Source organism: Hypanus sabinus, chromosome 2, assembly GCF_030144855.1.
Source record: "Hypanus sabinus isolate sHypSab1 chromosome 2, sHypSab1.hap1, whole genome shotgun sequence".
NCBI classification, from domain to species: Eukaryota; Metazoa; Chordata; class Chondrichthyes; order Myliobatiformes; family Dasyatidae; genus Hypanus; species Hypanus sabinus.
The window spans coordinates 162,097,845-162,121,344 of NC_082707.1; the positions used below are offsets into that span (position 1 = coordinate 162,097,845).

At 37.9% G+C, this 23,500-nt stretch overlaps 1 protein-coding gene across 4 annotated transcripts in view; it reads left to right on the plus strand.

Annotated features, from left to right (window-relative positions):
• nin (ninein (GSK3B interacting protein)) overlaps positions 1 to 23,500 on the plus strand; it is a 149,918-nt gene that overhangs the window by 122,899 nt on the left and 3,519 nt on the right. For 2 of the 4 annotated variants that reach the window (XM_059958089.1, XM_059958095.1), the window contains exons 20-28: positions 2,302 to 2,505; positions 8,552 to 8,665; positions 8,768 to 8,881; positions 9,525 to 9,671; positions 10,243 to 10,422; positions 11,354 to 11,494; positions 13,007 to 13,120; positions 17,826 to 18,026; positions 23,323 to 23,436. In XM_059958089.1, the coding sequence (XP_059814072.1) occupies positions 2,302 to 2,505; positions 8,552 to 8,665; positions 8,768 to 8,881; positions 9,525 to 9,671; positions 10,243 to 10,422; positions 11,354 to 11,494; positions 13,007 to 13,120; positions 17,826 to 18,026; positions 23,323 to 23,436 (1,329 nt within the window). Of the gene's footprint in view, positions 1 to 2,301; positions 2,506 to 8,551; positions 8,666 to 8,767; positions 8,882 to 9,524; positions 9,672 to 10,242; positions 10,423 to 11,353; positions 11,495 to 13,006; positions 13,121 to 17,233; positions 17,311 to 17,825; positions 18,027 to 23,006; positions 23,093 to 23,322; positions 23,437 to 23,500 lie in introns of those variants that run through there. The other 2 variants (XR_009509322.1, XR_009509323.1) reach the window with 2 other exon arrangements.

A 23,500-nucleotide genomic window follows, 5' to 3' on the forward strand; every position in this document is an offset into this window, starting at 1 on the left:
TCAAAGTCATGAACCTGTGGCCTTTTAGTGCCAGTAAAAGAAACTCTCCCTTCCATAACTATAGAGCAAATTAAATACTTTTGAGGCACAATAAGTGTTCCATTATATAAATTGGCATCCACGGATAAATCACCCATAGTAAATACTGCATGCTAATTAGCACTCAGTCATTGTTTAATGTGATCAGATGTGAATTTTATTTTAATGGAAGTGTCATAGATGCTGCCTGACCTGCTGTGTTCCACCATCATTTTGGTGTGTTATTTTAATGAAATATTATTTTAATAATATTTCCCAGAGTGAGTAGAGGCTGGTCGGTGTGTTGGAATGTTGATTTAAAAAAAAGGACTGTAGTCAATTTGTTTATCCAAAACATAAAAACACTTGATGACCAAATGCTGGAAGTAGTCATTTAAGTTGGACAGCAGCTGCAGAGACAGAAACAAGTTAATATGTCAATTGTCTTCTTATCAGATCATTCCACCACATTCTGAATTTTTAAAAATTGTAATTGATAAGCAAAAGCAGTCCTTTGCTTCTGCATATGTTAAATAGCAAAGGGGGAAAATCAGTTTGTATTCTTATAAAGAAGTTGAATTTATAAGAAGATATTAATCAGTAGTTGTTGCAAATCTATACTGCAGTGTATTAGCTAGATTTTGAGAATTATTCTGAAAACTGACATTTCAATTGAAGGGACCTTTAAAACTCTTATAATCTACTAATTCTTAATGCTTAACTTCAGTTCTAGGCGTTTAATCTTTGTTTTTATTTAATGTCTGACATAATAATTGCTGCTTTCTCAATCTGAGATGAGTTTTGCAGTAGTAATTTGTGAAAGTGATTGCTCCTGACAGGGAATCATAGAAACAATGGCTCCATGTTGACCAAGACATCTATTTTAGCCGGTCCTATTTTCTCTGTTTCACCCATATTCCTCTAAATGTTTGTGTCCATGTCTCTGTCCAAGTGTCTTCTCAGTGTCATTAATGTACCTGCCTGAACAACTTCATATGGCAGCTCATTCCATAGACAATCCACCCTCTGGATGAAAAGGTAGCTTCTCAGGTTCCTATTAATTCTCTTCTGTCTCATGTAAAACCTAAACCCTGTTAGTTCTTGATTTCCCAACCCAGGGAAAAAGGCTGAATGTATTCACCCTACCTCTGACCCTCATAATTTCATACATCTGTGATTAAACCAGCAGCATCTACACTAATATCCTCTGCACTCTTTCCACTTTGAGGACATCGTTCCTATGTTATGATGACCAAAGCTGAATACAGTATTCCAAATGTAGCCTCACCAACATCTTGTACAACTGTGACATTACATCGCAGCTTCTGAACTCAACATTCTGATCGATAGAGGCCAGCCTTCCCACCCTGTGTACCTGCAATGCAACTTTCAGGGAACAGTTCATTGAATCAAGCAATCCTAGAACACCACAGCTCAGAAACAGGCCTGCCTGCCCACCTAGTCCATGCCAAACTATTAATCTGCCCAGTCCCATCAACCTGCACCTGGACCATAGCCCTCCCTTCAATGTACCTGTCCAAATTTCACTTAAATGTTGAAATTGAACCTGTATCCACCACTTCTGATGGCAGCTCGATCCACACTCTCATCACACTGTGAAGAAGCTCCTCTTCATGTTCCCCTTAGATATTTCACCCTTCTCCCTTAACCCAGGACCTCTAGTTCTAGTCTCACACAACCTCAGTGGAAAAAGGCCTGTCTGTATTATGCTATCTATAGCTCTTATAATCTTGTATACCTCTATTAAATCTCCCCTCATTCTAAGCTCCAGAGAGTAAAGTCCTAACCTATTCAAACTTTCCCTGTAACTCAGGTCCTCAAGTCCCAGCAACATCCTTGTAGATTTTTCTCTGCATTCTTTCAATCTTATTGACATCTTTCCAGTAGATAGGTGACCAGAACTGTGTACAATACTCCAAATTAAGTCTCATCCTAATGTGCTGTACTCACTGCTTTGGTTTATGAAGGCCAACATGCAACCCTATCTACCTGAAAGCCACTTTCAAGGAATTATCGATCTGTATTCCCAGATCCTTCTGTTCTATCGTACTTCTCAGTGCCCTGCATGCAAGTCCTATGCTGGGGTGTCTTCCCAAAATGAACACTTGTGTGTATTAAATTCCATCTGCTGTTTTTCCAGCTGGCCCAGAGCCCGCTGCAGCTTTCCTCGCTGTCCACTACACTCTAAACCTTGGTGTCCAGTTTACCGTATTACCATCCAGAAAAAAAAATACTGAAAATTCTTTTTTTGTACCAAATTAGGTGTTGGAGCTGACATCCCAGAACCAGCAGCTGGACTCTGAGAATGAGGACTTATGCCACAAAAACTCAAAGAATCAAGCTGACGTACTGGAACTGAAGCAGAGATTGGCTGAACTAATTCGTCAGAAGGAGAAAAAGGCAGGGAATTTACAAAAGCAGGAAGATGAAAAAAATTATTTAATGCAAGAAAATGAAAATAACCAAGTAAGGGTCCATAGATCACTAATACATTTGTATTTATGTTATTTGATAACAATTATTTTATTGACACTATAATTTAGATCTATAAAATACTCTGGGATTCCATATCAAAAAACATATGAGATTGATATGTTCATATATTCCATATCAGATTGATTTGATGAAAATGGCCAGTAACAATGATTGTGTAAGGCATTCTTAGTCTAGAAACAGATTTAAAGACATCTGAATGGCAAAGTCCAGCAAGGAGTACACAGTATCAGAGACAAGTGATAGATGGAAAGAGTTGGGTTGTCAAACAAGCACCCAATATCCATGGTACACATGGTGCATTCAGTGTTTTCGAAAACCAACTACAACCCAAATACCCAAAGATCTGCCCTGCTGAATCTCGGGATCAGAGAGGCAGCCAGCATCTGTTAGAAGCAGCACTTTAAAGAACTCCAGAACTATGACATGGTTATTGGAACTGTGTCCTTAGTCCCATTCACAGCACTACACTTTCCCTGACAACATCTGTACTATCCATCCTAAGAGTTGCAAAAGGTTATAAACAACCGACAAAACAAAAGGAAACCTCCAAAGCAGTCGAAACTCCAGCTGGATGATACTGCAGCAACAAATGTCTGGTGGATCTCCAAACTCCATGTCCACTACTCTTACACCTCTAGTCACGGGTTTCACAGTGCTGCCAAAAGATGTGTGAATCTCCGCAGTGCTTGCTGTCGTGTAATAGCATCTGCAGTTTCTAATGTCTCTCTTTGTAGGATTTTGCTGTTTCCTACATTGCAAAATTGTTGATGATTCAAAAGGCTCTCACTAACTGCAAAGCACCTTGTAGTACTGTGAAAAATGCAGGTCTTTTAATGCATTTAACAAAATTTTTAGAAACAAGAATTAGAAAATGGTGAATGCTGCACTTCTGCCTTAAAAAGGGATAAGCCAAGTTAAACCAAGTAAATGCAGATCAGTTGACTTCAGGTTGCTAATTGGAAAACTGGTAGAAACCTCACTCCAAAATGATAATGAAGGAGAATGAATCCGAAATAGTCAAATAAGTTGACACATGAGGAACTTGTCACAGTTGTTAGTTATTAAGCTAAAGAAGAGCTTTGAAAATAAAAGAAACACTAGAAGTTATCTGATAGTTCTTGGCTTGGTGGATGGTGCTGATTTGAGAGACCTCTCTGTATTTAAATAGTTTCAACAAGATGGCCGGGAGGTTTTATGCACGTGTGAAATGAATGAACTTGGCAGAGGGTGGAGTGTGGGGAAATGATTTGTGAGAAATGCATTTGACTTTATCCAAACATGTAACAGCAAGTTTTTGAAAAACAGAATGTTAGAAGCTGTGAACTTCCCCTGACTGAAGAAAAGATTGAATGCATTGATGCCAATGCTTTTGAGTGGCCCTTAACAGATCATTGACATTCAGTTTGTAGTTTGATAATGAATTTACTTTGAACTTTGAGTTTCAGTTCTACCAGCATCAATAGACTCCTGTCCACATTACAGCCTAATTGAAATATGAAGAGATGTGCAGAAATGAATGTCTATTAACTATGTTGCAAAAAGAAACTCTGGAATAACAGAAATCAAAGGGGTCCAGAAAGAAAACTCCACAAAGGCCACAGCCATGCCTAGAAAAGAAAGAAAATGACAGAGGTTGTAGAAACAACACACACAAAATGCTAGAGGAACTCAGCAACTCAGTCCACATCTGTAGAGGGAAATGAACAATCTATGTTTGGAGCTGAATCCTTTTATCCGATCTGTTAGAGGTTGCTGAAAGCCATTCTTCTCACTTATTGAATAAGTTTGAAAGTATTTATAAAAAGTACTCACCCCTTTGGAAGTATTCATGTTTTATTGTTTTACAACATTGGATCACAGTGGATTTAATTTGGCTTTTTTGACACTGATCAACAGAAAAAGACTCTTCCATGTCAAAGTGAAAACACATCTCTACAAACTGATCCACAGGCAATTGGTTTCAGAAGTCACATAATTAGTTAAATAGAGATCTGTTTTTCAAGACCTGTATGTAGTCGAGGTGTATCAACTGATTGTAGTGAAAATACAGCTGTATCTGGAGAGTCAGTATCCTGGCAAAAAGTACACCATGAAGAGAAAAACCGAGCTGCTCGAGCAACTCATTGTCAATGGAGGGAAATGGACAGTTGCTGTTTTTACTGGAGACCCTTTATATCTACTATTCCTGATGCTTCTGAGTTACTCCAGCTCATTTTTTCATCCCACAAAGAAGAGCAGAAAAAAAATAATTATGAGGTAAACATTAGCTAGGTTGTCAAAGTAACATACCAGCCCACCTTAAAAACTATGCAAAAGATCTCTTATATCCACCTGAGCTGGCAGAGGCATCTCAGTTTAACACTACAGCTGAAAGGCAGGACAGTTCTTCACAGGAATATGTCTATAGAGTCAGGTGTGACCTGAAAACAAGCCAAGTGACAGACATGAGTGCTGTCAATAAGCCACAGCTGACATATTGAATTTCTCATTTCTATTTTCCTCATTAGCTCTTTAGTTAGATTAATGGCTTTGCAAATTTCATTCTTGTTAGCCTTTGTTACTTTGTTAGGTCTTTTCCATGTGTTAGATTAACTCTATAGATTTTATTTACTCCTCTGGATGCAACCTCTTAACTACTTATCCAATGCTTTCTTTATCTACTCTGTTATGACCTTCATTCCTTAATGCCCAAGAATGGAAAAGCATACAAAGAGTAGTGAATACAACCCAGTCAATCACAGGTAAAGCTCTCCCCAACATCAAGCACATCAACGAAGAGCGCTGCCATAAAAAACCATATCCATTGTGAAGGGCCTGCCCACCATCCAGGTGATGCTCTTTTATCATTGCTGATATCAGGAAGGTGTTAGAGGAGCTTTCAGTCCTCCACCAACGTAGATTCACGAGGATAATTCCTGGGATGTCCGGACTGTCTTACGCAGGGAGGTTAGAGAGACTGGGCTTGTGCACACTGGAATTAAGGAGATTGAGAGGGGATCTGATTGCAACATATAAGATTATTAAAGGAATGGACAAGATAGAGGCAGGAAATATGTTCCAGCTGTTGGGAGAGTCCAGTACCAGAAGGCATGGTTTAAGAATAAGGGGTAGGTAATTTAGGACAGAGTTAAGGAAAAACTTCTTCTCCCAGAGAATTGTGGAGGTGTGGAATGCACTGCCTTGGAAGACAGTGGAGGCGAATTCTCTGGATGCTTTCAAGAAGGAGCTAGATAGGTATCTTATGGATAGGGGAAATCAAGGGATATGGGGACAAGGCAGGAACCGGGTATTGATAGTAGATGATCAGCCATGATCTCAGAATGGTGGTGCAGGCTCGAAGGGCCGAATGGTCTACTTCTGCACCTATTGTCTATTGTCTATAACAGGTTCAGGGACAGTTATTACCTTTCTTTTTTTTTATTAGTTTTTTTATACATTTTACAGATTAAAAAACCCCAAATCACAATGAGGAACATTAATACAGTGCAAAATTAAGCATACAATGACAATATAATACAAAAAAAGAGAGTTAAAAAGAAAAGCACCTAAATTGAAGACAAGTAAACAGTATCCTCCCCAAGCCCCACAACACAAAAAAAAACTCCAGACCAACCACAACACAATATAGAGAATATAAATCAGGACAATCAAACTCCCAGACTGTGAATACACTTAGCAACAGAGGATAATAATGCCTACTACCAGAGAAAAAAAAAGGGAGCTGAAAGCAAGGGACCAAAAAGAAAAAAACCCTAGTCAAGAGGAAGGTTATGAAAGTACTCGATAAAAGGTCCTCAGACCTTATGGAACTTTAGGTCCGAATTAAGAACTGAATAATGAATTTTTTCAAGGTCCAAGCAGGCCATAATGTCATTAAGCCATTGAGCATGGGTGGGCGGGGCGACATCTCTCCATCTAAGGAGGATCAAGCGTCTAGCCAGGAGAGAGGCAAAGGATAATATTCGGCATTTGGTCGGACTCAGACGTAAATCTGTCTCGCCCCAGAAACCGAACAAAGCAATTAAGGGATTTGGTTCTTGGTGCTGATTCAGAACATACGATAATGTAGTGAAGACATCTTTCCAAAATTTCTCCAAGCTAGGACAGAACCAGTACATATGAATGAGAGAGGCCTCGCCCCTCTTGCATTTATCACAGAGCGGACTAATGTCAGGGTAGAATCGAGATAGTTTAGATTTAGACATATGGGCTCTATGAACAATCTTAAACTGTAAAAGGCAATGGCGAGCACAAAGAGAGGTTGAGTTAACCGATTTCAGAATCGAGTCCCAGCTCTCATCAGATAAGGAGGTATTTAAATCCTGCTCCCATGCCATTTTAATTTTATCCACAGGGGCCCGTCATAAGGCTGCTAATTTATCTTGAATAATTGATATTAAACCTTCACCTAATGGATTAATGGAAAGAAATAAGTCCATAGCATTTTTCGCAGGCATTTCAGGAAAGTTAGGAATTAAAGGAGCAATAAAGTGTCTAATTTGGAGATATCTAAAAAAATAAGCATTGGGCAGATTGAACTTAACAGAGAGCTGCTGAAAAGAAGCGAAGCGATTATCAATGAAAAGATCTTCAAAATGCCTAATGCCCTTCCTATACCAAACCTGGAATGCTGAATCGTACGTAGTAGGTAAAAAAAGGTGATTATGTACGACAAAGCTGGAAACGGAAAAACCATGGAAACCATAGCATTTCCTAAACTGAGCCCATATACGCAAAGTGTGTCTAACAAGAGGATTAGCTATTAATCTGGACAGACTGCTAGGGAGTGCAGAGATAGATAATTCTTTAGTGGAGCTCAACTCCATTGCCACCCAATTAGAGCACTTGGGTTGGCCATGGAAGAAAGACCAAAAGGTAGCACAACGTATATTAGCTGCCCAATAATATAAATGAAAGTTAGGTAAAGCCATTACCACCCTCTTTTTTAGATTTTTGGAGATGGATTTTATTAATTCTAGAGCGCTTATTCTTCCACAGATATGACAAAATAATCGAGTCTAAGGAATCAAAAAAAGATTTAGGAATAAAAATTGGGATAGATTGAAATAAGTATAAAAATTTGGGGAGAACATACATTTTAACAACACTAATACAACCTACCAAAAACATAGATAGAGGTGATCATTGATTACCTTTCAACTATCAGGCGCCTGAACTAGCGTGATATCTTTACCCACGTAAATACTGAACTGACTCCACAAACTTTAGACTCATTTTCCAAGACTCTACAACTCATATTCTCAGTGTTGTTTATTTATTTAGTGGAGGTTATTATTTTATATTTGTGTAGTTCATCTTCTTTTGCACACTGGTTGTTTGTCAGTCTTTGTGGGTAGATTTTCATCGATTCTTTGTTGTACTGTGAATGCCTGCAAGAAAATAAATCTCAGGGTAATATCTGGTGACATATACGTACTTTGGTGATAAATTTATTTTGAACTTTGTAACCATACCCTTATTGATAATTATTTGTTGTTAATGTATTTATAAATCTTAATAAACAGGTCTGATCTATATTCTCATAATACCACATTTTTTTAAATCACCCATTATCTGCATCATCATCTGCATTATTAGTCATAATTTTAGGTTATCACTTTTGTGTTGTACTTTTATCAAATCTTCTTTCTGATGCATGACATCATTCTTTCATTATGTGCTTTGGATGTTTTAAGTTAGACCCCACCAATTTTATTCTAACTTTACCTCTGCTGACAGCATTTCCACATATTGTCTTAGGTTAATGGTTTATTTCTTTATAAAGTCCATCACATCTTTTCCTTCATGAATTCCTGCTGTAAAAATTATTATTAACAGATGCTATGAACTGTAATGCTTTGAAATTGCCTTTGTATCTTTATTTTTTCATTGACTCAGGAATGGAAGTAAATGTCAATAATTAAAGCAAGTGCTTCGTGATCAAAGACTGTCTTTGCAATTTTATAAATATCCATTTTGTAAAAAAAAAATCACTGTGTATATTTTACAACTCTAGTTCTGCAAATATAACAAACTGGAAGATGAGGTTACTGCTTTAAGACACAAAAATGAAAAGTTGATCAGAGAGAAAGAAACATTGAACGATGAAGTGAACCGATGCATTGAAAAGGTGAGACATATTTAACGATAGATGCTAATCAGAGGCTGCTCACTAATTGCCTACAATTGTCTGGATAATCATTTGTAACTGTACACCTATAATTACATACAGATTGCCAAAATGAACATTGTGGAGGTGCAGACTGAAAATTTCAGACAAGAATGGCAGAATTCACTACAAGAAGTTCAAAAATTAACTGCCCAGCTAAATGCATCACAAGAACAGGTATTGTAAATGAATTGGGGGAACAAAAAGTTGTATTTTTATACTCCATGTGTACTGTACTACATTCAAAATAACAAACATGGAGCTTGTTGTGGTGAACTATGTGCCTGTCGGGACACGCCCCTGCTGACTGCTCCTGTGGCTCCTCCCACAGGCCCCTGTATAAAGGAGATCTGCGGCCTGACTCTCGGCCTCAGTCTCCAGGACATTGTATGATAGACACTCACTCCTGGTTCCTTCTTCCAGTCAATAAAAGCCGATATCTCGCCTTACGTCTCAGAGTGAGTTATTGATGGTGCATCACTTGTCTTTCAGGCTATGTCCTCAGCTTCTCTGAGATGTCATTTATGAGGAAGTTGGATTGAGTCATCTTTCACAACAATCCCATTGAGAAATCCCTTTTTTACGTACCCACTGCCTGTTGCATTTTGATCACACAGATTTGGTGACATAGATTTGCCTTGTGTACTGGGACCATCCATAGGAAATTGCACTAAGATGTAGCTTTGTTAGGAGTAACGTTGTCAGGAGCAAATGAAGCATTGAAATACATTGTATCTATTGTCAGTTATAATAATCTTTCAAATGTTAATTGCTAAATTTAACAGAATAAGTTTAGTATGATAGATGCCTTGTACTTTAGGTACAGAATCTGGAAGAACGTTTACAAAATTTCAACCTCCAGACAGCAAAACTGAAATCAGACTTCCGGGTAGCTCAACAGGAAAAGGAGGCATTGAAAAAGGAAGTGATGTTGTTGCACAAACAGCTACAGACTACCAAAGACAAGGTACAACTCCACTGAACTGTTCTCTGAATTTTGCTGTAGCATTTTAAAATTAAGAGTGATATATTTCTATAGTTAATCATGTGCATAGATATATCTTGATCTCTAATCTGAGATTCACTGTAAAGTGCAATCATATTGTTTTTCACTATTCTTCCCTTGCCATATTCCATGTTTTCTCCTTTCCTATTTCTCAACTAACAGCTGATCCTTGCTATTTAGAGTTTCTTGGTATCAGGTATACAGCCAAACATATCTTCTCTGTCAATAAGTTCATACAGAACCCAATGGGTGCACAAGAGCTGGTGTTTCCCTACATCTACGTAGGCGTGCATTCCGAATGTCATTCCTTCAAAAGTACAAATAGCGGGGAGCGGGGAGGTGGGAGTGTTGGAAGTTTTTATCCAGTGAGGACTGAATGTTCCAATGGACTTCTTCCCATGCTATGTGGTTGGAATGGGTATGATAGAGGAGGGAAAGGAATACAAAATCAATTGCCTATTGCAAAACATTCAATAAGGACTTAATTTCTGATTATTTGATTAAGTCACTGATTTCTTCTTGTGCTTTTCAGAATCAGGAGCTGGAGCTTAATTTGCATTCTGCAGATTTCCAACACCAGCAGAAAAAGTTCTATCAGGATGATCTGGCTCAGCTGGTGGAAGAAGAACAGAGATTACTACGGGACAAAAATGAGAGGCTGCAGAAAGAGGAACAGCACATAAAAGAAGAGCTGCACATTGCCAGGGAGAAGGTAATGGAGAAAATAATCAAACAGCCTCTCAGTTGGCATATGCTTGCTAACTTTCAAGATATTTTTCTTTCAGCAATGTTCAATTATATTGAAGAGACTTTTTAGAAGTACTAAAAGTCTGCTTTGTCCTTTGAAATCCTTTCTGTCCTATTTTTCATAAACCCCATTCCAACCCATTACTGAAATTCATAAAACAATCTTAAACTCAAATGATCCATTTCCTGCCAATGAAAAAGAAGGATATTTAGCACAGAGAGAGGTATTTTGATATGCCCTTCAACTGAAGGGCATAGTGAAAGCAAAAAGGTAGAGAGTAAACCTTTGATTATTTAAATATAGAGCAACGTACAGTCTCATCAGCACTGCATCCTTTTATCTTAAAATTGTAGGAGTTACTTTCTAGCCCAAAGTCTTCTATAGTTCTGGCTTGATTTTCTGGGATTCCCTCCATGAACTCTTTTGTTCATCTCTGTACTCTGTCTTTGAAATTTTATGTAACACCCAATTTGTTCACTCATCACTTTTTCACCAATTTTTGTCTCTCTTTTCACTATTACTAGCTTGAGCATTTTCTATGTTGTTGGTCTTGTGTATGTTCAAAGTCTTGTTGAGTTTTCATTTTTGCTGAGGTCAATCCAAAACTGCACCTGGATGCTTGATTGTAATTGTGGATACCGTGGCAATTATTTATTAAATGAGAACAGTGCAAAATTTGCCACTGAAAGTGGACCGCACAGCACTGATCAATTTGTGAAAACTCTGACAAGTTCAGTCTCTATATCACTTCAGCCATTAATAATAATTTAAGTACAGGAAAAACATCTGTACAAAAACAAGTACCTTTAAGAGCAAGTTGGACCTGGCTTGAAATCTGCATAGGATAGAATTGTGCATTTCAGAACTTGAGTGCTGGTCTTCTCTCTTTTCACAGATCAAACAACTGGAATCTGCAGTTTTAACACTGAAACACCAGAAACACTACACAAAGTCTACCTTACTTAAAGCTGCTGAACAGGAAAAACTATGCATGAAGAGAGAATACGATCAGGTTCAGAAAGATCTCGCCAGGAAGGTTGGTAATGACAAAAAACAAAATCACTCTTTTTTAAGATGTTATCACAATAGAGAACAACTTTTTAGACTTTAAAAAAAAATCTTTCTAGTAATATGGGCTTCACAGGCAGAGCCAACATTTAATTGTTCACACCTAATTGCGCCTGAGAAGGTGGTAGTGAGCTGCCTTCTCCCTGTCTGGGTATATTCAAAATGTTGTTCGGGAGGAAATTTCGGATTATGATCAAGTAATTGTGAAGGATTGGCAGTATGTTTTTTTAAATCAGAACTGTGTGTGGCATGGAGGGCAAAATCCCTGAAGTCGTATTTCCATACGGTTTCTGACCTTGTTCTTCTAATTGCTATAGAGGTCGTGGGTTTGAAAGCTACTGTCATTATTATTAAATTATTATTACTACTATTATTGTCATCATTATTACTGAGCTTTCTTGAGCTACTGCAGTGCTTTCTGTAGATAGTACAAACAGCTGCCTCAATACAGTGGTGGTGGAGGGAGTGAATGGTTATGGATAGGGTACCGAACAATCAGCTTGCTGTGGATATCTACAATGTTCTATGTAACTATGTATCCAAATCACTTTGCAGAGGAGTCGATAGAACTGAGCAAGAAAACAGCATCATAGTGGAGTGTTGAAGGTTTAGATAGCAGAGCCAAGGAATAGAATGATGAGATGTGGAATGGAGAACAAGACAGACATGATCCACGAGAATTTAGAAAACATAGCCAATGCTCTGATGTATTACTGAGAAGCTTCTCAGCTGAAAATTTAAACCTCAAACAAGGATTAGCGTGATCCATTTACCAAAATCAGAAACAGGAACAAAGATATAATCAGCAGTTGAGATGCCAAAGTTTGTAGCAAAAAGTAAATGTTATGGTGAACAATGTGCTGGTCTACCTGAAAAATTGTTTTCGAAAAGCGGGTAGAATACATGATATTTGTCATACATTCAAGATGGTACCAAAAAGGTCAATTTTGTAGATGTGCATTATCATGATTATCAGCATGTTAACATGAAATATAGGATGATGAAGATGGACCATTAGGTTGACATAAACAGGACTGACTGCATTGCAACCATTGCAGGAAATGTAGATGGTTTACTGGAAACAGATGAGGACATAAGCAATGGAGAAAAATATGATAGTCTAGGGGTAAGAGGCATTGCCAGAGGAGGGGTATATTTACAAATTTGGATGAGATGTGGTTTGGAGGGAAATGTGTTGTCCCAATCACCTCTACCCTTATCCTTCTTCATGGTAGTACGGTGCTTCTATTGAACATAGTACTTAAGTGATGGAGGAAGTGAAAGTTTCTGCTGGTGGAGAAAATATCGGTCAAATGGGCTGTTTGCCTTGACGATGTAAAGCTTTGTAAATGCTTTTGGATATGCACTCCACATATTCATATTATGATCTTGATGGCAACCAACAGTTAAAAGCCAAGTCAAATTCAAATTATTTCTTGGTCTGTTCTGCTGTAACACAGAGACCTCATTATCCCAACAGACAAGTCTGATGTCCTCATTTGAACATGAACTGAAAGTCCTTAATGTAGAAAATGAGATGCTGCGACAGAAACAAGCTACCCTAGAAAGCCAATTATTGGAGACTAATGAAAAGGTATGCGTGAGAAAAATCACATCAAAATTATTTTACATCCTTTAACATGGGTGCAAAAATTCTCGGTAAAGCTTTTTTAAACCTTATTCAGATTATCTATTGTTTACAAAAACTAAATCTACAATGTTGGAACAAGTCATTCTATGTCAGGTTTTACTCTTAAAGTTTAATCTCACTTGCCCAATCTAAACCTGAATATTTTGAAATTAAAAGCAACAGATTCAGGAAATCTGAATCAAAGTAGAAAATTCTAGAAGCATAAAGTGGGTCAGGAAGCAGGTGGTAAGAAAAACTGAATCAGTGTTTCAGTTCAAGGACTCTTTATCAGTTTATATTGACAAATGATCAGTTGACTCTATTTCTCACCATATGAATGCTACTTGTCCTGTTGACTGCTTCCAGCAATTTCTGTTTTGATTTTTAATTTTGCATATCGATTATGCGTCTACTAAATCACTAATGTGTAATTGAAAACAACAACTTCGTAACATACTTTTTAAAGTAATTGCTGATGCCATTACTTCTAATTTTCTTTCAACTTGTACATTTACAGAGGTGATTGTCAATCTCTCAGCTACTGAAGGAATTTCTTACTACCCTTTCATATCACCCCATAATCTAATTGTGTATTTAAACTCAGTAACTATTTGAACAATATTGTAAATGTATTGTTTGATTAAGCATTCTTTGTTGTTTACATAATATTACAGTTTATATGTAAAAGTACGTGAATGACATGTCATTACGCCACAGTGCCATATTTGCATGTCTTACTAAACGTAAAAACGAAATGTACATTTATCCCAGACTCCTTGCATTTTTTTCCCCCAGTTTGATGTTTTGGAGTTACAAAACTTAACAGTGGCAATGTGTAAGTTTTAAAGTGAACCTGAGATGACTACCTACCTGTTGAAGAGCAGCACATTCTTTCTTACCTCTTTTTCCCCTCTTCGGAAGCACAGCAAGATATTTGATTTTTAAAAAGTAATGGAAAATGGACAAAACTCACAGATTTATAAACAATGAGTACTGGGTAATAATAATCATAATTAAAAATTGCAGAAATAGCTAACTACATTGGAAAGATAAACACACTTAACTGAACAAGGGATAATTGGATATTGTACACCACTAAGCAAATTTAGATATTTTTAAAGCCATTGAGAAACGAGTTCCAATTTTGGTGGTGTTGGCAGAATTTCAGATGGTGATGAGAGGGCATACAGAAGTGAGTTATATCAGCTGGTTGAGTGGTGTTGCAGCAACAACCTTGCACTCAACATCAGTAAGACCAAGAACCAATTGTGGCCTTCAGAAAGGGCAAGACAAGGGAACTCACACCAGTCCTCATTGAGGGATCAGAAGTGGAAAGAGTGAGCAATTTCAAGTTCCTGGGTATCAACATCTCTGAGTATCTATTCTAGACCCAACATATTGATACAGCTACAAAGCAGCTATATTTCTTTAGGAGTTTGAGGAGATTGGTATGTTACCAAAGACACTCCCAAATTTCTACAGATGTACTATGGAGAGCATTCCAACTGACTACATCACCGTCTGGTATGGAGTGGGAGTGGGTGGGTGGGGGGGGGCGGCTACTGCACAGGATTGAAATAAGCCACAGTGCATTGTAAACTTAGTCAGCTCCATCATGGGCACTTGTCTCTGTAGTATCCAGAACATCTTCAAAGAGCGATGCCTCAGAAAGGTGGCATCCATCATTAAGGGCCCCCATCACACAGGTCATGCCTTGTTCTTATTGCTACCATCAGGAAGGAGGTACAGAAGCCTGAAGGCACACACTCAGTGATTCAGGAATAGCTTCTCTGCCAGCTGATTCATGTTTTTTCTCTATTATTATGTATTGCATTGCACTGCTGCCGCAAAGACAACACATTTCACGACATATGCCGGTGATGTTAAACCCAATTCTGATTCTGGAAGAGCATCCAGGTTGCTTAGACATTTCACTGCTCCAACCAAACCAGCTGAAATGAGCTTTCCTGATATCATGAAAGCAATGCAGGAACATTTTAAACCAAAACTATTGTTGATTACAAGACACTTCAGGTTTCATAAGCGGAATCAAAGGCGGGGGGGGGGGGGGGGTCCCATTTCCGCTTACATAGCTGAAATGAAGAGATTGAGCATTGTTAGTTCAGGAATGGGCTTAATGATGCGCTGAGAGACTGTTTAGTTTGTGGAATCCTGGAAAAAGCATTAAAAAATGGCTCCTAACTGAATCACAACTCACATTTAAAAGAGCAGTTGAAATTGCTGTATCAATAGCAAGCCAGAGATACAACTGAGTTGCAGTCAGGAATGAAAGTGATAATAAACAAAATTGCGAAGTCAAAACAGAAATCTGCCTAGCCAAACAAATTATGTTACTGTTGTGGCAGGGCCTCCCATACACAAGACCAATGCAGATGTAAAGGCAAGACTTGCAAAACATATAACAAAGTAGGACATATACAAAGAGAATATTGGGCAGACAAAAAATAAATGGACTGCATGTTCAGAAGATACCAAGAGCGTCTTGGAGAAGAAAGAAAAAAGGAGATGAAAGGTGTGTAGAGCTGCCAGAATCACTTCCTGCAGTCCCAGATTCAACTCCTACAACCACCACAGAGCAAGCCCCAGAACTTAAGATTTATTTCACAGCCACAAGTCAAGCAGAGTGACGCCCTCTTGTCAGGAAAGACATTATCCCACAAGAGTAAGAAATCCTTAGACCTGAATGGGACAGTTTAAAATTTCCTATGCTGTGGATGTGATTATGCCACCGCATCATATGTGCTTGCCCCGCTAAAAGTCAAAACAAAGAGTCCGCATTTACCCCAGTTCCCCCGTGTTTTTCTTTCAGTTAGTTTTGTGTTTTGGAATTTCCAAAACACAACAATTTGCTCTATTGAAAAAAGGCTCTAATTTCCAGTGCATATTTGTATTTTATCATAACATTATGCAATTGAATTTAGCAATCTCACAGTGCTTGCAAAGGTTCAGGAAACTTAAGAAATAAATATTTTATTTTGTGATTATAGTTAGCATTTTGATTGATTATGTTACAACTAGCAACAGATGTTCTTTATTTCAACATTTTAATACCATTTGTTATTTATGAAAACATATTTAACGATTAAGTAATTGCATTATAAATAAGAAAAAGTTGATTACTTTAATAAGGCAAGTCAGGAAGAGCAGCATGTTGCAGTCTTGTTACTGGAAGGCTCATCTTGACTCAACTAGTCCATAATCTGACAAATATATCCAAACACTTACTCCTCCACTCCCTCCATCAATAAAAACCAGTCTTCATGACAACCTTGCAGGACTAGTTATCCACCACCACCAATCCCATGGTAGCTTTAGCTGAGTAAACATCAGCTGAATGGACAGAAGGTGAGATGTTGGTCTATCTGCAGGATAAGTTGAAGTATGATGAACTAACTTAGCAGACTGATTAAAGAGCTTATGCTTAATTGCATGTCAAAGTTAAGTGGATGTGACATAGTGCTCATCATTCCTGATTTGTTGAGTCATTAATCATACTAACTCCAGAGACCAGTTGTTCTCTAAATTTGACTCTGATTGTAACCAGCTTACTCAGCATAAACATGAGTCGATTGTAGGAATTTCCCAGGTTGTGTGTTACTCTGCTGGCTAGTCACGGAGTAATAGTTGAACATTTAAACACTAAGGCAAAACATTGTAAAAATTTGCCTTCTTATTTTGTTTCTGGCTAAAATAATACATCACCTTTATGGCCATGCTCCATGAGGGAGTAGAAGGAAAATGTTCAGAGAAGGAATTAGTGTTGATTCTAAAATTGATTTATTAACTATACAATGTCACACTTTGGTTTATAGGGAATAAACCCTTATTCACACTAGTAGTCCTTGATTACTGAATACAAGTAAGATTTCTGGTGATTCCCTGGAAATCAGAACACTACCTTTTCCAAAGTCAAAGCACTAAATAAGGTATTCTCGTTTGTGTACAATACACTCATACTTCCATTTCCAATAGAAGCTGAAATTTGTAAGTGCGTAAGACTTGGCTAAAACCATTGGCTGAAGTATCTGAGAAGGAGTTCTCTTTTTTTTATTATAGTCACAATTTTAGCCACGTCGCAGTGTAAAAAAAATCGGAAGCTTGATCTCATGCAAAAACAGTTTGAAGCATGGAAGGTAAAACATTTATAACTGATATACCTTTTTTAAAAATGCTACACATCATATAAAGGCTTAAAAATACAAGGATTTAAAGAGCGAGTTCATTTTTAAAGTGTTCTTGAAAACAAACTTAATTTCATATAATTTATTGTGAATCTTGTGAATAATAATATTGTTTACATTGATGATATGACAGAAGGGAATGAGGATTTGGCAGGTAAAATGAAATGGTTTTATTAATCAAGTTAAACAGTAATTCAGCTAATAAAAGATAACTCAATTTATATAATTGTTAAAACCTTTATTTGCCTTATGGCAGAGCATCCTTTCATGTGAGGTCTTTAATTTTTTTCTTACCTCTAATTGTTTTGATATTTCTGTGTTAACGTCTTTTTGAAAGTTTGGATTTTTAACAGAATTGAGGTGGCATGAGAGAGGAGTGCTTGCATCAAAGTATCACAGTGTAATTAGCTATAGCATATAGTACAATAAGTGAATCATTAATTTATTGATTACATTTTTCTGCATAGCTGCTACAATCAAATTCAAACCTGACACTGAGCCAGACACAAAATCTTCAAGAACTTCAACAAGTGCGGGAACGTATCTGCTCCATGGTGCCTAAAGAGCAACTAGTACAACTTCAGGAATGGCTGAATCTCAAGGAAGTTCAGTGTCATCAACTGCAAGATCAGTTGGACGCAAAAGCCGCAGAAAGCAATACTCAGCAGGTAAACATGAAGTGATAATCCAGACCAGGGGTTCACAACCTTTTTTATGTTATTGACCACTACCATTAAACAAGGGGTCCCTGGACCCCAGGTTGGGAATCCCTGATCTTGTTCAAACTAGCAATTCTTATCACTTCAAATTCACTTTAGAAATAAGTGAGGCAGTATTAAATACAATTTTATATTGTATTGGATCAGTGGGCAAAATGTATTTTGACTCACTGTCGCAAATTCCTGGCGGAGATCTATATGGGAACTGCCACCACAATCATCACATTTCGCATACCAAGAAGCAACTGTGTGTTTTAAGCTGGGTCTTCGTATAATTGCCTTGTTATTCATTCACGGAAATAGATTACATTTTCACCAAAATGCAACAATATGATTTTCCAATTTTGTGTTCCTTTTAGTGGCTTTAATTTCTAAAGCACTTTTAATCTGATTTGTTGATAATACTATTTGAAGTGGTTGTTTGTAGTTGAGACTTGTGTGGAATATTGTGTCCTTTCCTTTAAAAAAATATAAGGTGAAGTGTGCCATTTGCATTCTTTAAACGGTTCTTGCAGGTGAAGCAGGAAACCGTACATGCTGATACCTACAGGAAAATTAGTACTGTGAAGGCTTTCATTTGTAAACTGCTTTTTATCAGAGGTAGAAAATGTTCTCAGAAGTCAGACTATTTGCATATGTTTTTGAACATGTTATAAATTATACAAATTATATTTCTTATGCAGGAATTTGATTTGTTAAATCTTTTTTTCTGAAGAACTTGCAAAGTATTCTTTTAAATATAGTTATATGATAGGTGAGAGAAATCATTCGAAAAATCTTATTTGGTCATTACAGAGACTTGATTGAGAGAGGGACATGAGTGGATGCTTAATATCCCAGGGTTTCGATGTTTCAGAAAAGATGGAAAGGGAGGTGGAAAGGTGGGGGAATTGCATTACTAATCAGGTATAATATCACAGCTGCTTTCAGAAGGGACATATTGGAGGGCTCGTCCACTAAGTCTATATGGGTAGAACTCAAAAGCAGGAAGGATGCAATCACTCTGTGATTATACTACAGATTCCACACACCGCCCCCCCCCCCCAAACAGCCACCAGGACATTGAGGAACAGCGATGTAGGCATAGTAAGGAAAGGTGTAAAAACAATAGGGTTGTTGTCATGGTGGACTTCAACTTCCCTAATTTCAACTGGGACCTTCTGAGTGCAAAACATTTAGATGAGGCAGAATTTGTTAGGTGCATCCGGGAGTGTTTTTAAATCAATATGTAGTTAGTCCAACAAGAAGTGGGACTGTATTGGACCTGATGTTATGTAATGAGTCTGGCCAGGTGACTGAACTTCCAACAGCTGAACAGTTAGGGAACAGTGACCACAACTCCTTGAGATTTAAGATAGCTAGAGATTAGGGTTAGTATGGACCTTGCAGGAGAGTAGTAAATTCGAGCAGGGCAAATTACAAGAGTGTTAGACAGGAACTAAAGAGAGTTAATTGGGAACAGCTGTTTTTGGACAAGTCCACATCTATAATATGAAAGGTGTTTAAAGACCAACAGGGGAGGTATGTTCCAATCAGAAGTAAGGACAGGGATGTCAAGGTATGTGAACTTCAGATGTTGAGGGACTTGATGAATTCAGTCAAGAAGAAAAAGGAAAAGTATGTAAAGCTTCAGAAGCTAGAATCAAACAGAGCCCTGAAGGATTATAAAGAAACCAGAAAAGAACTCAAGAAAAGAATTAGGAAAGCCAGGAGGGGCCGTAAAAAGTCCTTGGCAAGCAGGATTAAAGAGAATCCCAAGGCATTCTATACATCAGGAACAAAACAACAACTAGGCAGAGGGTAGGACCACTCAAGGATAAAGTGGGGGGGGGGGAGAGAGAGAAACATTTGCTTGGAAACACATCTCAAGGTTGTATAATTTATACTTTCTTTGATAATAATAAATGTACTTTGAATGTGGGCAAGGTCCTTAATGAGTACTTTACATCAGTATTTACCAAGGAGAAGAATGTGGAGGATAGTGATGTCAGTGTTGAGTGTATTGATATGCTAGGACACTTTGAGGTAATGAACAAAGTTGTATTGGATGACTTGAAGAGCATTAAGATAGATAATCAAGCTGAAGATCTGTGAATTGAGGTGTTTGGCAGGGATCTGTGCTGGGATCTTTGCTGTTTGTTATGTATATAAATAACCTGGATGAAAGTGTAGATAGTAGGTTAGTAAGTTTGCAGACATTATAGAGATTGGTGGTTTTGTGGATAGTGTAAGAGACTGGCAAAGAATACAATAGGATATAGAGGAATTGCATATGGGCAGAGAAATAGCAGATAGAATTTAACCTGGCCAAATATGAAGTGTTGCGCCTTGATAGGTCAAAAGTAAAAAGGCAGTGCACTGTTCAGGGCAAGATCCTGAACAGTGTTAATGAGCAGAGGGATCTTGGGGTCCAGGTTCATAGGTCCCTGAAAGTTGCTACACTTTGATAGAGTGGTTAAGGCATGTGGTGTGCTTGCCTTTATTACATAGGGCAATGATTTCAAAAGTGAGGAAGTTATGTTGCAGCTATATAAAATTCTAGTTAGCTTGCATCTGGAGTTTTGCATACAGTTCTAGTTGCCTCATTATAGGAGTGGTGTCAGGGGTTTGGAGAGGGGCAGAAAAAATCCACCAAGATGTTGCCAGGATTAGAGGATGTGCTATAACGGGAAGTTGTACAAATTTGGGCTGATTACTTTGGAGCAGTGGGGTCTGAGGAGATATCTGATAGATTTATAAGATTATGAGAGGCATAGATGTAGAGTAGACAAACAATAAAATTTTCCAAGGGTTGAAGTGTTTAATACCAGAGGGTATGCATTTAAGGTGAGAGGGGGTAATTTCAAAAGTGATGTGGAGGACAAGTTTTTTTTACACAAAGAATGGTGGGTGTGTGGAATACACTGCCCGGGCTGGTGGTAAAGGCAAAAACATTGGAGACATTTAAGGGACGATTTAGATAGACAGGTGTATGTGAGAAAGATACACCTACCTGCCTCAGCAAGGCAGCATCCATTATTAAGGACCTCCAGAACCCAGGGCATGCCCTTTTCTCACAGTCACCATCCGGTAGGAGATACAGAAGCCTGAAGGCACACACTCAGCAATTCAGGAACAGCTTCTTCCCCTCTGCCATCCGATTCCTAAATGGACATTGAATCTTTGGACACTACCTCACTTTTTTAAATATACAGTTGGCCCTCCTTATCCACGGGTTCCGCGTGCGCAGATTCAACCAACCGCGGATCAGGAAAACCCAAAAGTTCTCTCTCCAGTACTCATTGTTTGAGCATGTACAGACTATTTTTTTCTTGTGTTACGAACCCCGTAACTGGGTCACTTACCAGCAAAGATAGAGAGGTCCGTTGAAGTCTGATGGTACTATCTTTAACAGTATTTATTGATAAAAAAATACACAAAATAATATCAATGCAACCATACAGATAATATACATTGTCAATACTAAATCTAAATGCACGGGTATAATAATAATCAATAAGAAATAGCTCTATCGTTGTCTAGGGGATAATGTATTGTCCGATGGAAATATAAAAGTCACTGTTAGTTCGTTCACGCTACAGCGTTTTGGTTTGAGAGAAAGACGGGTTTAAAACTTGCCCAGGCCTTTTATGATGTTAATCCTTCGAGTCGTTGGGAGTTGGTTTCCCCATTATTAGCTAAAAGCTGTTTTTCCGTGGTAAAGGGCACCGGTTTCCGGGGCAAATGGAACCAAACGCACGTGGCCTCCCCACTGGCTTCCGCTATTACGGGATCGCTAGCGTTTCTTCTGGTGCATCTGAGGGGCTGTTCCCACAGACCCTCTTTTATCCTGACTCACAGGGTCACAGATGTCAATCAGGTTGGGGGTGATGCAATCCCTCCCTCAACCAGCCCACTTTGCCTGAGGGCTTCCACGTAGCACAGTATTGTAATACACAAGTTTGTCTTCAAGAGACAATGGTCGTGTCCCGTAGCTTTATATCGCCGGGGGAGTGAGACATTCTGCACATCTCTCTCTCATTTCCTGGGTCTCCTGACCCAAATCAATAGTGATCTTGTGATTCTCACAAAGGAGGGGGCTACCCTGCACCCTACGGCCCCTCAGAGCTGTGGTACATTCATAACTCTTGTCATTATTCCCTAAACAATACAGTATAACAACTATTTACATAACATTTACATTGTATTGGGTATTATAAGTAATCTAGAGATGATTTTAAAGTACAAGCAGTCCCCGGGTTATGAATGAGTACCGTTCCTGAGTCCGTCTTTAAGTCGGATTTGAAGTCAGAACAGGTACATCCGGTATTATTTAGTGTCTGTAGTCAAACGTTTGTCTTAGTATATAGTATATATTTTACCTTTCTATGCATATAAAAGGTAAGAAATGTATGTATTTCAATAACTAAACCACTGCATAGTATATATTTTACCTTTCTATGCATATAAAAGGTAAGAAATGTATGTATTTCAATAACTAAACCACTGCATTGCTTAGTAATAATTGTAGCTTTCAGGGCGTTTCACATGCTCCATTAAAATTGTTCTGATTGTTGACCGAATGTAGCCTAACGCTTTTCCAATGACCAATGGCGTTTCACCTCTTTCCAACTGCTTTATTACCTCCACTTTATTTTCAATCGTGATCGTCATTATTTTCATGAACATAAACACTGCAGATTCAGAGCTGCATTGGGTCCTAATGTCCACCACACTGAGACAGGTTAAATAATGGACTTGAGCATCCACATTTTTTGGTATCTGCGGGGGGTCCCGGAACCAATCCCCCACAGATAAGGAGAGCCGACTGTACAGTATTTCTGTTTTTGCACATATTTTGAAACTATTCAATATACATAATTGATTTACTTGTTTATTTATTATTATTATTTTTATTTTATTAATTAGTATTATTTTGTTCTCTGCTAGATTATGTATTGCATTGACCTGCTGCGAAGTTAACAAATTTCACGTCATGCCGGTGATAATAAACCTGAATTTGATATGGACATTATGTAGGTAAAAGAGATTGGCTCCTGTGTTACATAGCTCAGGAACAGGCCTGTGTTCGATATCACCATAGCCCTTCACAATTTATACTAAAATGACATAAGCAAATTATCAAATAAGAAATTTAAGTTAAATCTTGTAACTTATAGCTCTATAACTTCAAAAATAAAAATATTGCATCAAGTTTTTGTCTTATGATCAGTAGTAAATCCATGGTTATAATCCCTTCTTTCAGGAGGCGTATGAACAATTGCTAGAAAAGATGGAGGAGAGGATGCAAGATGTTGAAAATAAGTTAAGAAACCTTAAGTTGCTTCTTCAGGACAAGGTCTATCAACTGAAGGAACAAGTATGTTGAGTTTGATCTATTGTTGTGGTTAGATTGCTCATTGTTCCAATTACAAATAAAGTCC